Source organism: Prionailurus bengalensis, chromosome E2 (assembly GCF_016509475.1).
Source record: "Prionailurus bengalensis isolate Pbe53 chromosome E2, Fcat_Pben_1.1_paternal_pri, whole genome shotgun sequence".
Classification (NCBI taxonomy): domain Eukaryota; kingdom Metazoa; phylum Chordata; class Mammalia; order Carnivora; family Felidae; genus Prionailurus; species Prionailurus bengalensis.
Window position 1 is genome coordinate 33,488,894 of NC_057352.1, and position 12,296 is coordinate 33,501,189.

General features: G+C 48.8%; 1 protein-coding gene across 2 annotated transcripts in view; it reads right to left on the bottom strand.

The window, feature by feature from the left end:
- Positions 1–686: 686 nt before the first annotated feature.
- CES1 (carboxylesterase 1) overlaps positions 687–12,296 on the bottom strand; it is a 31,018-nt gene continuing 19,408 nt past the window's right edge. For both annotated transcript variants that reach the window (XM_043599224.1, XM_043599225.1), the window contains exons 9-14: positions 8,841–8,981; positions 7,184–7,264; positions 6,791–6,938; positions 2,587–2,718; positions 1,317–1,389; positions 687–1,053 (exon numbers count right to left, since the gene is read on the bottom strand). In XM_043599224.1, coding sequence (XP_043455159.1) covers positions 870–1,053; positions 1,317–1,389; positions 2,587–2,718; positions 6,791–6,938; positions 7,184–7,264; positions 8,841–8,981 — 759 coding nt within the window. In that variant the 3' untranslated portion in view covers positions 687–869. The remainder of the gene's footprint in view (positions 1,054–1,316; positions 1,390–2,586; positions 2,719–6,790; positions 6,939–7,183; positions 7,265–8,840; positions 8,982–12,296) is intronic.

Genomic DNA, 12,296 nt, shown 5'->3' on the forward strand with positions numbered 1-12,296 from the left:
TGCATGCACATATTCAGCACACACACTGTGCAGGGCCCAGGAGACATAGAGACTCGTACAAAGAGTCCTGCCTTGAAGAACTCATGGACCAGGTCAGTGGTTCTCAACTCTAGCCGCACACCAGCTAAACATAGGGAGTTAAAAAAAAAATCCTGCTGTCCAGGACCCTCCCCCGGCCAAAGGAATTAGAATCAGGATGGGGCCTGGGCAAAGGCATTTTTTAAAAAGTTGTTCAGGTGATTCTAACGGGCAGCCAGCACAGATATGCTAACGATAAATCCTGAAGTGATCCAGGCTATAGGAGGGGTTCAGACAAGTTGCTGGATGAGATGACCTCAAGGAAGGGCCCGGGAGGATGCTGTGTACATTGGAGAAAAACTGTGGATCTCTGGAAGGGTCAGTAAGGGCCACATGACGGTGCCACAGGGTCACCACGACACCTCCTTTCTCCACCACTGCAGGTACATATGTAGACTGGTAGCTCCACATGGACAAGAGAGACATTACATTCTGGCCACCCCACATCCTGTTGCTGGAAGTTGTTGAGGGCCCAGAGACATGGGGCGGATGCACAATTATCCTTGGCAGCTCCTGGGGCCAAGCCATCCCCACCGGAGGCACCTTCCAGACAATCATGCCCATCCTATTCATCTTCTCTCCCTGAGCCCAAGACACAGACACTGACGTGGTCTCCGAGAGAACATTTATTCCCTAAATTGGCCACAATTCCTCTTCCCCGGCCTCTGCCCTCCCCCACCAGACATATTCCCAGCCTCCTCCAATAAGATCCTTCTTTGGCTCATAAACACCTTCTATAGACTACCCCAGTCTGGGCTCCCCCAGGGCCCATGGCCAGCCAGGCCACCCATTCACAGCTCAACGTGCTCTTTGTGGGGTGGCTTTTTTGCTGCCCCCTGGGCCAGGAGCTCGGTCCAGAAAGCCACTTCCTTGTCTTTCAGCTTCTGGGCCGGCTGAGTGGTGGCTCCAATCTGCAGATACCCTTCCTTCTGGTCATATGCTGGCCAAGAGGGCAGTCCTTCCCCATTGGGGTTCCTAGGAACAGAATCAAATGAGAATTGCCCAAAGTGACTGTGGGGACCCAACAACACTTTGAGATTTGCAGGACTTCTTGGTTTCATTTCCCCCAGGAGGCTCCTTCACCTCCAGAGGCAGGGAGCTCACCGAATCCTAGGCAGCCTGTCCACTTTTAGAGAACTCTCACGGCTCCTTGTCAGGGTTACAGGGCTGGGAACTACCTTTCCCAGTAAACACCCCCGCCTGTCCCAACCCTGCTCCATCTCTGTCACCAGCCTCACCCACTCCGAGCAAAATTGGCCCAAAATTTCATCATCATCTTGCTGAGTCTGATCTCCTCTTCTGAAGCACCTCCTGTGGGGAAGAAGAAAAAAAAAGCCTTTGCTACTCAAAGTGTGGTTTATGGCCAGCAGCACGGGACAGCTTGTTAGAAACTCAGAATTTGAGCCCTTGGTCCAGACCGACTGTGTCAAAATCTGCATGTCAAGAAGATCTGGGTAATTTGGGTGCACTCTAAGCTTGGGCGTTGCTGATGAGGGACTCAGGGGTGGCTGCAGTCTCCTCAGTGCCTAGACAGCCACGCCTCTCCGCACCTATCAAGGTCTCCAGGGCTACACCCAGAATGTTCACTACAGAGACCCCACCTTGGGATTGCTCCCGTCTGGGCCTTTGCTCGCTCTCTTTCACCCACCCATGTTCTCATAAAACCTGAAATATCATTGATGGGCAGTGGCCCTAACGAGTCAGCCAAGCAGGAAATGCCCAGAGGCACTGCTGTGTCGGCCACAAACAGCCTGAGGTGAGTCACACACAAGTCATCTGTAACTGGTGATAGTGAAGGCATTGGAGATATTTGTGAAAGGTCTTCTTTAAAGTATTATATTATCTAGGTGCCTGGGGAGCTCAGTCGGTTAAGCGTCCAACTGTGGCTCGGGTCATGATCTCTCAGCTTGTCTGTGCTGACAGCTCAGAGCCTGGAGCCTGCTTCGAATTCTGTGTCTCCCTCTCTGTCTGCCCCTCCCTCACTCACTTGCGCTCTCTCTCTCTCTCTGAAAAAGAAACATTAAAAAATAATAAAGTATTATATATATTATTAAATATATTAAGTTGAGAAAGTTAGGAATTTTAGGTGGGTAGATGGTTGGACAGACAGACACACACGTGCACATTAGCCCCGATTCAAGGTCAACACCAATTCTAACCTTACCCTCACTCACAGTGGGAAGTGAGTGGTGACATTCTAGCGCTTGAGCAGGGCCCTGCATGGTGAGGGCTAGAGCAGGGCCCTCTAGCGCTTGAGCAGGTGACCTGCCATGTGGCTTATTGATACCCAGGCCTGAATTCTTAGAGTATGAACGGGGGCACTTGGATATACCTTCTCCACCAGATGTGTCAGGGTAGGAGAAAGGTTGAAATTTTCATAGTTCAGCCCTGCTCCGATGTATTTGCGTAAGGTCAAGAGAGAAGGGGGAACTTGACCCACGGCCACCAAACTGAGACTTAAACCCAGATCTTCTAACTCCAAATTTGTCATCACCGAAGGGCCATCACCTTTTAAAAATGGTGCCCCGAAGACTGAGAACAGCTCATCGCCATGGTCCCCTATCAACGTCTTGGGTTTCATGTCTGATGAGAAGCTTGGGTGATACTGGAACTCGTACATGTACGTGGGGGCTCCGGCATCTGTAAAGACATGGATTCATGCACAGTTCATTTCCCCAGATGCGCACCAAGGGGGCCCTGAACGCTCCGGGAATTGGTGGCACACCTGGGTCCTAGGTACACAACAGCAGCAACATGAATAGCTGCCCATCGTGAGAGCCAGCTGTGTACTAGACATTGTGTGGCCCTACAGAAAACCCTTGGTTACCAGCGCAACACAGAAACAAAGCTTTGGGAAAGCTCTGCGATTTGCTTAAAGATGCACAGTTGGAGGAGGTGATATTGGCGGTGATAAACCGGTGATCAACTGGCTTTACGTCAGATATTTGTTGAATGAGTCGATGAATGAAGATTGAATGAATGAAATGTTGAAATTCTGAGTAAATCCATTTAAAATAGTATCCTTATAGGGGCCTTGGGCCAATTACACACAGATACTGTTGCCTACTGATGGGTTCACACGCAAGAACATCTCCATACACACTGTTTACGCTACTGTATTTCATTGAAAAACGGGTTCGTTTTGATTCCTTTGGAGACTATCTGCAGCCCAACAGGTGCCTTTTATTCTACCCAGTTTGGAGAGTTTCCAGTGTGCTTGTCAGCTAATTCCTAGGGAAGAGGGAAGCAAATCCTAGTTGCTGGCTTGACAGCTCAGATATTTATACAAACATGGGGGAAGGGCATAATCTGTCTCTTGTATCTGGGGAAGCCAAAAACTCAGCATTTTCTATTGCTCCATCACCTCGTCACCTCATATCTTGCTTCCTGCTGGGCCTGGGGTGGTGACAGAAGAGTGAAAGAGGGCTCTGAGGGAGGACAACGGTGCCTTTCTCCTGCTTTCCCAACCCCCACTCTCAGCACCCCCTCTCCAAGCCCCCAGAAGGTGTCGATTTTCCCTCAGATAGCTTTATCCAGAGCTGTCCACTCTGCCTGCCCCTTCAGGGCTAAGCTGGGGGCCACCAGTCTAGGGTGGTTCATGGAACTGGCACTTTGCATGGACCCCAATGCCCACGGCAGAATGACTGATGGGGAAGGGTTGGGTCCCTAGTCTGGCTGGAGGAGAAATGATACAGCTTTTTTCCCCTTTGGGTGCCGTAACAAACTTGGAAAGTGCAGAAAAAAGGCAAATGACCAAAAAGATCACTTATAATCCTAGCACCACTTGAAGACACCTCTGTTAATATTTTAGCATATATCTTTCTATGCATATACAAATGGGATGATAGTGTATATGTCATTTTGTAATATACTAAAATCATTTCTCTGTATCATTAAATATTTGTCCCCAAATGATTTAATGTTATATGCCATCCCCACATGAGGAGGTAGAATAATTTATTGGAATGCCTCCCCGACCCCCCAACAGTGCACCCTTGATTTAGCCAGAGGTGCTGTCTGGAAGAAGCAACCCTTCTGTGGTTTTTAAATCCACATGTTAAACAGCAGCTTCAAGGTCAAGCAGAACTCACTGAGGGAAGGGGCTGTAACGTCCCTCCACCACTTGGGAGTTTTAGAAAGGAGCTCTTTGCCACAGAGGGAAGACCTTCCGTGAATGAGAGAACTCCTCTGGGGCAGCCAGCATGCGGCACAAAAGAGAATTCTCTCTCTCTCTCTCTCTCTCTCTCTCTCTCTTTTAACTTTCTGCCTAAAACCAAGAGGAGGTATAAAATTCCTACAAGCACAACACATGTTTTCAAAGGAAGGTAGGGCACAGATTAGGATAATAGAACAATAGCAGAAGAAGAATAGGAGAAGCAGAAAGGACAGACTTTGTAATCTAAGTTTGCCATTAAAGCATGGGGATGCCCCCCCCCTTTTTTTTAAGGAAGAGCTTGTGAAATTGGCAGCATTGTCTTTATTTTTTAATCTGAGTTTTGCAAGTGAGAGAATTAAGAAATCCCAGGCATGCACTGGAAGGCAATTTCACAGCATGTATCAAGAACTTTAAAATGGTCTAACGGCCCCACTTGGGAACTTCACTTCTAATAACCAATCCTACGAAAATTATGAGAGACTTGGTTAAAGTCTGACTTTAAAGGCTGAGCATAATATATTTTTCTTGCATCGAAATATAAGCAGCCAGACTAAATATCCAATGGGACAGGGATACTAAAGTAAATTTTGATGCATCATTCCATGAAATAGTGGTTGTTTTTGAACACAAAATAGTGTTCTATGAATAAAAATATGACATATGATATCAAATTAATTTCTAAATTATATGTAAGACATGGAAAGATTATTCAAAGAAGATATTTCAAAAATGTATAGCAGGGGAGCCTAGGTGGCTCAGTCAGTTGGGTGTCCAACGTTGGCTCAGGTCATGATCATGAGGTCTGTGAGTTCGAGCCCTGTGTCGGGCTCTGTGCTGGTAGCTCAGAGCCTGGAGCCTGCTTCAGATTCTGTGTCTCCCTCTCTCTGCCCCTCCCTGCTCTGCTCTGTCTCTCTCTGTCTCAAAATAAAAATAAATGTTAAAAAAAAAAATTTAAAAGAGAACGTATAGCAGATGTTTCTAGGTGGAGGAATTTAGAGTAATATCTAATTTCCTTCTTCATGTGTTTCCATATCTTAAAAATTTTCCACATGTGTAGGATATTAATTTTATATTCGGAAAACTTTCTGTTTATCAAAAAGAGATCGAGGCAAATACAAAATGAAAGAATAACATTGACAAAAATCTGTGTGGTCCTGGCAAGAAGACCCCGAATTCAAAGTCATAGGATACCAGATAAAAAACACAAGTCCAGTATAGCTGGGACCAGCAGACGAAGCAGAAGAAGATGCCACAAGCCAGGCATGTATCCAGAGGCAAGACCAAGGTTATGAAAGAGCAAATTTGACCCCAGGCGGCCCCTGGCTGAAGCGTTTCATCAGGACCCCCGGGAGGAAGAGACAGTAACTGGCTCCTGCACATCACTATACGGAGGGCTTGGGGACAGGGTAGGTCAGCTCTAGCTGCTTTTTTATCATGCACAGAAAGTCCTGAATTTTAAAACCCCTCCGGCATGGTTAGATAGAGAACCATTTCCTGGCTGGCAGACTAGGTGAAGGAAGGGTCCTGTGAGGACCTCGTAAAGACGCCCAGAAGGGATGCATCCTTTCTAGATGAGCTTATCCAACCCTGGATCCACCTCACAGCCTTGGATCAGTGCAGGAAGGTCCTGTGGTAGAGTCAGCACACATCGGGATGGACAGAAGCCAGCTGTGTGCATGGACACTCTCTAGAACACCTGCCCCCACACCTCCCACTGCTCATTTCTTTTGTTTTATTTTGGTTTGGTTTTCTTTTGTTTTGTTGTTGTTGTTGTTGTTTTGGATTTGTTTGTTTTTTGTTTTTTGGGTTTTTTTTTTTTTTTGCTTTGTTTGTTTTTGTTTGTTTGTTTCCTGATTATATGCTTGGCTTCAGTCTACCCCCAGCTTTACCAGTTAACAAACCAGTTTGCAGCTAGCTCTGACCTTGGAAACCTGCCAAAGCATATCTTCGAAGACCTGCCCTCTGGCCCCACAGACCACTGTAACTTCAGGGGAGGGGTCCCTGTGGCAGGTGCTGCTGGTGCCTCACCACATATCCAACTTCTGGACATGCCAGCCTGACTTCCACCTCCGGCGTCCCTTTGGCCACCAAGAGACCACACTGCCCGTATGTGAGGCAGGTGAGAGCTCCAGGGAATTACCAGCCCCTTGGGAACAGCCTTCAACTCATGGCTCATGAGAGTGAAAGAATAAATACCTCTGCCCCTTGCCACTCACACGGAATAGCCCTGAGACGTGACTGGAGACATGATAGCTCCAGGTGTCCAGGGAAGTCTGATTGGTTTCCTTCTCCTTTTGGGGCCACGTCTCCATTCTTCTGCTGGTGTTTTCTGGGGTCACCTCCCAAATAAGCTACTTGCATTCAGATTCTTTTCTCAGAGTTGGCTTCTGGCAGACCCAAAGTTAGACAGTGTTCCACCCCCGGCCATATGGAATTGGCCTTGGAGGCTTGACCATTGGTGGTTTCCACATATCTGTCTATGCTGAGAAGTGAGTAGGACCGACAGTGAAGCTGGTGGGTTCAGTGTTCCTCTCCTGCCCAACCTGTGGGACTCACCTCTGTGGTAACGGGCCACAGTCACAGATGGGACACCAAATACCACATCTCCAAGTGCTTCCAAGAACAGGTCTTTCTTTTTGACAGGGTCATCTGTCCCTTCTAAATACTTCTCAGCAGCCAGTGGAATCAATTCCTCAGGGATGCCCTGAAATGGAGCACAAGTAAAAGTGGCCCCGGCCCCCACCCCAGTGAATGACATAGAGAATGGTTTGCATTAGTGGTAAATCTCTCCAGCACTACCCTGCGTGGTGAGGTGGGAAAAGCAGAAAAGTGGGGGCAGAACCCTCCAGCCCCAGTCTGCATTCTGACATTGAATTGTTAGGCTATTTGGGGCAAGCCTCTGCCCCTCCTTGGGTCTCAGCCAGTTCCCATGGTTCCCCAGACTCTTACAATAATCGGGTAAGACTTCCACAGGAGTGACATGGCTGTCTTCTGGTCCAGCTTGCCTTCAGAGAGTGGGTAACCCATCAGCTGTTAAAACAAGTGACACAAGTGTGAATCATCAAGAATTAGCATGAAGAACCACACTTACCAACCAACCAAAGGTCACTTTGTCATGACTTGACAGACATGGGTTCTTGATGAGTTGGGTAAAATCAATGAGACAAACAAGCTTATTATATCCAAGCAGGTGCAAAAGGATAAAGTAAATGTGAACAGAAGCTGTCCCAGGGCCTTGCACTGTGTGTGTGTGTGTGTGTGTGTGTGTATCAATCGTAGGCAAGAATCCCCATCCTGGACATGGAGACACACAGGAGAGATCTATGCCTGGCTAGTGTTGAAGTAGAGGGCTCTGAGACAAAGAACACCGACCTCACAAATACCCTCACTGTCTCAGATGACCAAGGAAGCATCAAATCCTGCCATTATGGCTTTGGTCCGTCAGTGACCTCTGAAATTTCTGTGCTCCATCCAAACTTCTGCACTGTAGAACTTGACCAAACTCTAGCTTGACTGCCAGAGCTTAAGATCTTGTCCCTAAGATTATCCCAGTTCCCCTTAACGAGCTCCCGGACACCAGGGGAATGTATTATTTATTCTGGCCCAAACCTGGTGATAGGTTGATAGGTCCCTGAACCCCTTTTAGAGCAGCTACTTTAGAAAGCTTGCAATTACAATTCTTTCTCTGCCCTTTGAGATGTAAATCTACCACCCAAAACTGTTTCCTCCAGGACCTTAGGGCCACCTTTTGAAATGCAGACATTCAGCCCCTAAGTCTCCTTTCTCCCTCTCAGTCCCTGTGACTCTGGTGGGCACCCTGCTGCAGCCTGCACACCACTGCCTCTGGGCAAAGAGACAGAAATTTGTTTCTGGAAAAACAGCACTTAACAAATCGAGGTGGCCTAGTCCCGTGGACAGACTCCCCCGCCCTCCGTGCCTCTGTCACACCCCCACAGTGTCTTTCCTTGGCACATTCAGGCCTTTAACCAGGCTCCAGCCTTTTGTTGCAGGGACCTGAGTTCAGCTCACACTAGTCTCTCCTCCCTGCTGCGGGGGTAGAACTAAATAAGACTGTCCTCACCGCTTTACCTGGCACTGGCTGTGTTTATTTCTGACAGAGGGAGAGCACTTCTGACTTTTCGAACTTTCACCCCAGAGGGAGAAAGCTCCTCTGACTCCCCCAGTTAGATGACCAAGAAAGAGCAGGTGCGGGATTTATGGAGGGGCAGGGAGAGCACCAGCCCAGGTGGACGGGCCGCAGGGGCTCAGGCCTCACTCCTTAACTGGGAGTCCGTCCCTCTCCCAGTCTCGGTCTGCCCATCTGCCCAGTGATTATCCTTACAGACTCCCCTGGCACCCACGTTGTGGGATTCTTAGATTGGAAGACAGCCAGAGTGCTTGGGGAGAGGGGTCCCCAGGTGGCAGTGGGCCATCCTAGAGAAGTTTCCCCATGGAAATGTCAATGCCCCCCTCATGGAAATGTGAAGGGGACAGCTGCCCTGGATTCAGAGGGGGGCCTCGAGAAGGAAGAGCCTCTGTGAGCAGAGATGGGAGGGGTGATGTGATGGGTGGGGGAGGGGAGCCTAAGGGGACCCCACATTCTCACCTTTGGAAGAAGCCAACCAAACTCATGCTTGTTGATTCCGATGATATAGGGAACAAAGTTGAATTTCTTTTCTGCCAGAATCTCTTCAGGCATCTTTGGTAACAGTACTCCGTCCACCACGATGGGCAGGAAGGGATGGCTCTGGGAAGGAGGGCATCACGGTGTCTGGGCTTCTGCTCTCAAGGCCACACGCATATCCCCCTCTCCACCTGTCAGAGCAGGGGGCCAGCACCCCACACCTGCACGGCCACAGGCGGTGGCCACAGAACTCAGGCTCCTCCAAACAGGGCCAAGTGCATGTGACCCCAGAGGCAGAACTAGCAGTGGAAAGCCTGAGGGGGGCAAAACTCACTCAAACTGAAATACATGTATACATATCTCTACATATTTCCATACATTTATGTACATATAAGCATACATTAAATTTATTAAATATAAATATATTAAATATATAAATATGCAAATATATTTTAGTATTAAAATCTATAAACATATACATTTTATATAACTTTATATAAATACATAAAATATATACGTATATATATATATACACACACACATATATATATATATACCGCACGTATATGTAAAAATTTATATCTCTCAATTTGCAGTTTACATTTGCCTATGTGGGTCTCTAGAGTCAATTCTGTTATCCGTGGCCGTTCGGTTCTCTAAAGGCACCGTGGGCTCTGAACTAGCAAATGCGGGGCCACTGCTCATGGGGAAATACGACGTCAGATTCCTGCAACTATCTGGTCACATTTTCATCAACTCCGTTTTCCGTGTGCTTAAAGACACCTTGATGGAATATGCGTTGCTTACAAATAACTAATTATATGTAGTATTTATTTATAATAAAACACCAGCTGAGGCCTCACCATCTTCCTGGGCCCTCGGGAACATGCCTGGAACTTCCTCGCCTTCAGCCTCACGGCAGGGTTGTTATGCGTTCGTATCCGTGGTCATCTCACAAAACCACGAATGTGCCCGATTTCCCACAGCTTTCATCACATACTAGATGGTATTTTAGCGCTTTCCCAAGCCGCCTCACAGACAGATCGGCAAGTTGCCCCTTCCTGTTCCTGGATGGGCTGCCTTATTGATCCCTTGCCGCTGAACTCACGGCCCACAGCACAGTCAGCCGCCCGGGAAGAAGCTGGTCTAACTAACACACGAAGGCGCATCACAGCCTGGAACAAGCCCTCCCTCGGGAGCACGGGACAGTGCCTGAGGGGCCACTTGCCACAGTGAAACCATCAACAGAAAGCACAAAAATGCGGAAAACGTGGCACTGAGTAGACAGTGGAAAGGACACGTGTTAAGAGTATGAGACGTGAGACAAGAAGCCACAGGCTTTGCTGCATCTCGAACGGGAGCCTACACATGGCCTCTCAGCCTTCTTGCCACTCCATGTCCATGAATGACAGTAAAAAGTGTCAGGAGTATCAGGGCGCCTGGGTGGCTCCGTTGGTTAAGCGTCCAGCTTTGGCTCGGGTCATGATCTCACCGTTCGTGGGTTCGAGCCCCGCATCGGGCTCTGTGCTGACAGCTCAGAGCCTGGAGCCTGCTTCGGATCCTGTGTCTCCCTCTCTCTCTGCCCCTCCCCTGTCCATGCTCTGTCTCTCTCTCAAAAATAAATAAACGTTAAAAAAAGCAGTGTCAGGGGGCACCTGGGTGGCGCAGTCGGTTAAGCGTCCGACTTCAGCCAGGTCACGATCTCGCGGTCTGTGAGTTCGAGCCCCGCGTCGGGCTCTGGGCTGATGGCTCGGAGCCTGGAGCCTGTTTCCGATTCTGTGTCTCCCTCTCTCTCTGCCCCTCCCCCGTTCATGCTCTGTCTCTCTCTGTCCCAAAAATAAATAAACGTTGAAAAAAAAAATTTTTTTTAATAAATAAATAAATAAATAAATAAAAGCAGTGTCAGGAGTATCAGTTTTGGGGTCACACATTAATTTTAGAGAGTAGATGAATTCACAAACACAGAATTCACAATTAATCAGAATCAATTGTACTTATCGGTCTATATTTAATTAAACACAAGCTGCTATTGATAAACAGTTCGCTTCGAGGAGGTAGTGAACCCCCCATCACTCAAGGTGCCTACACAGAGACCCGATTCCTTCTTAGAGAGAAAAAGCATGAATAAAATCATCAGGGATGGGCTCGCATTGTATTGAAAAAAATGTCTCCATTTGAGGTTTTACCTTCGATGAAGATCAGTTACATGGGCACAGATTCAGCAGCATCTGACCCCCATGTCACCATCGGGAGCCAGCTCTGGGCGTGGTTATAATGCATATTTGGCCACAGTCGTTAAGAATGTGGGTTTTGGAGCCAGATTATCTGGACTTGAATCCTGGCTCTGCCACCTACTGGCTGGTAACTTGGGAAACTTATTTCATCTGTTTGTGCTTTAGTTGTGTCATCTGTGAGACAGGTTGAAATAGGGATTAAGTGACCGAACCGGTGCAGAATGCTCGGCACAGTACCTGGTCCCGGAGGCAGCTCGATACACGTTAGAGATCACCCCTAAAACTCGCTGGCAGTGCTCCGGAGACCTCGCCAGCTCCATGAGCCGTATTTCCAGCTCCACACGCCATGTGCCTGATCCCCCCCACCGGATGGCAGGCGGCGTTGGACAGCCCCCTGTGGCTCCAGGAAACTGCACCTGCCCTGCAAGGGCCGATGAAGAGATGACGGGCCATTTCTGGCAGCCACAGAAGGGGCTCAGCGGGACCGGCGCCCAAAGCCTAATCCAGGACGGGCACGGCCTGGGAGGGTCGGATGTTGCGGCATACTTTTTGCACAATGCCTGGCACACAGCAGTCACATGGACGTGTCCTGAAGGGATAACTCCATGGGGGCGAGGGCATTTGTCTTGTAAGAAAGGTCAGCCTTTTAAGAAGGAAGTGACATGCCCTGACCTGTGTTTACAAGGGTCAGTCTGCGGCACCGGGGGACGAAGGTGGGGGGAAGTAAACGTGGAAGATAATCAAAGTCCAGGAAAGGGACAGAGGGGCCATGATCTGACCGAGGTGGCGTCCCACGGGGGCTGACAAGTGACACCAAGAACAACACGATCGCTTCCCAGTGGCCGCCCTGTGTGGGCCTCGGGCATTCCCAGGCTCGGGTCAAAATCCCAGGGGCATGGTTCACCACCCTCTTTCTCTTCTGCCCCATATCCTGTCCATTAGCAAATCCCACCAGCCACGACTTCAAAAATACCCAGATGCCACCCCACTCTCTCACCACCCCCTCTGCTACGGGCCCAGCCCAGGCTGCCATGACCTCTGGCCTTGACTACTGCAGCTCAGCCGCCTCCCAGATGGTCTTCCGGGGCTGCCTACCCTTCCCTACCTTCAATTTCAATGCAGCAATCAAAGAGCCCTTTTGTAAAACCCAAGGTCAACTCACTCCTCTGTTCAAATTGCTCCCAACACTTCCGCATCTCACTTG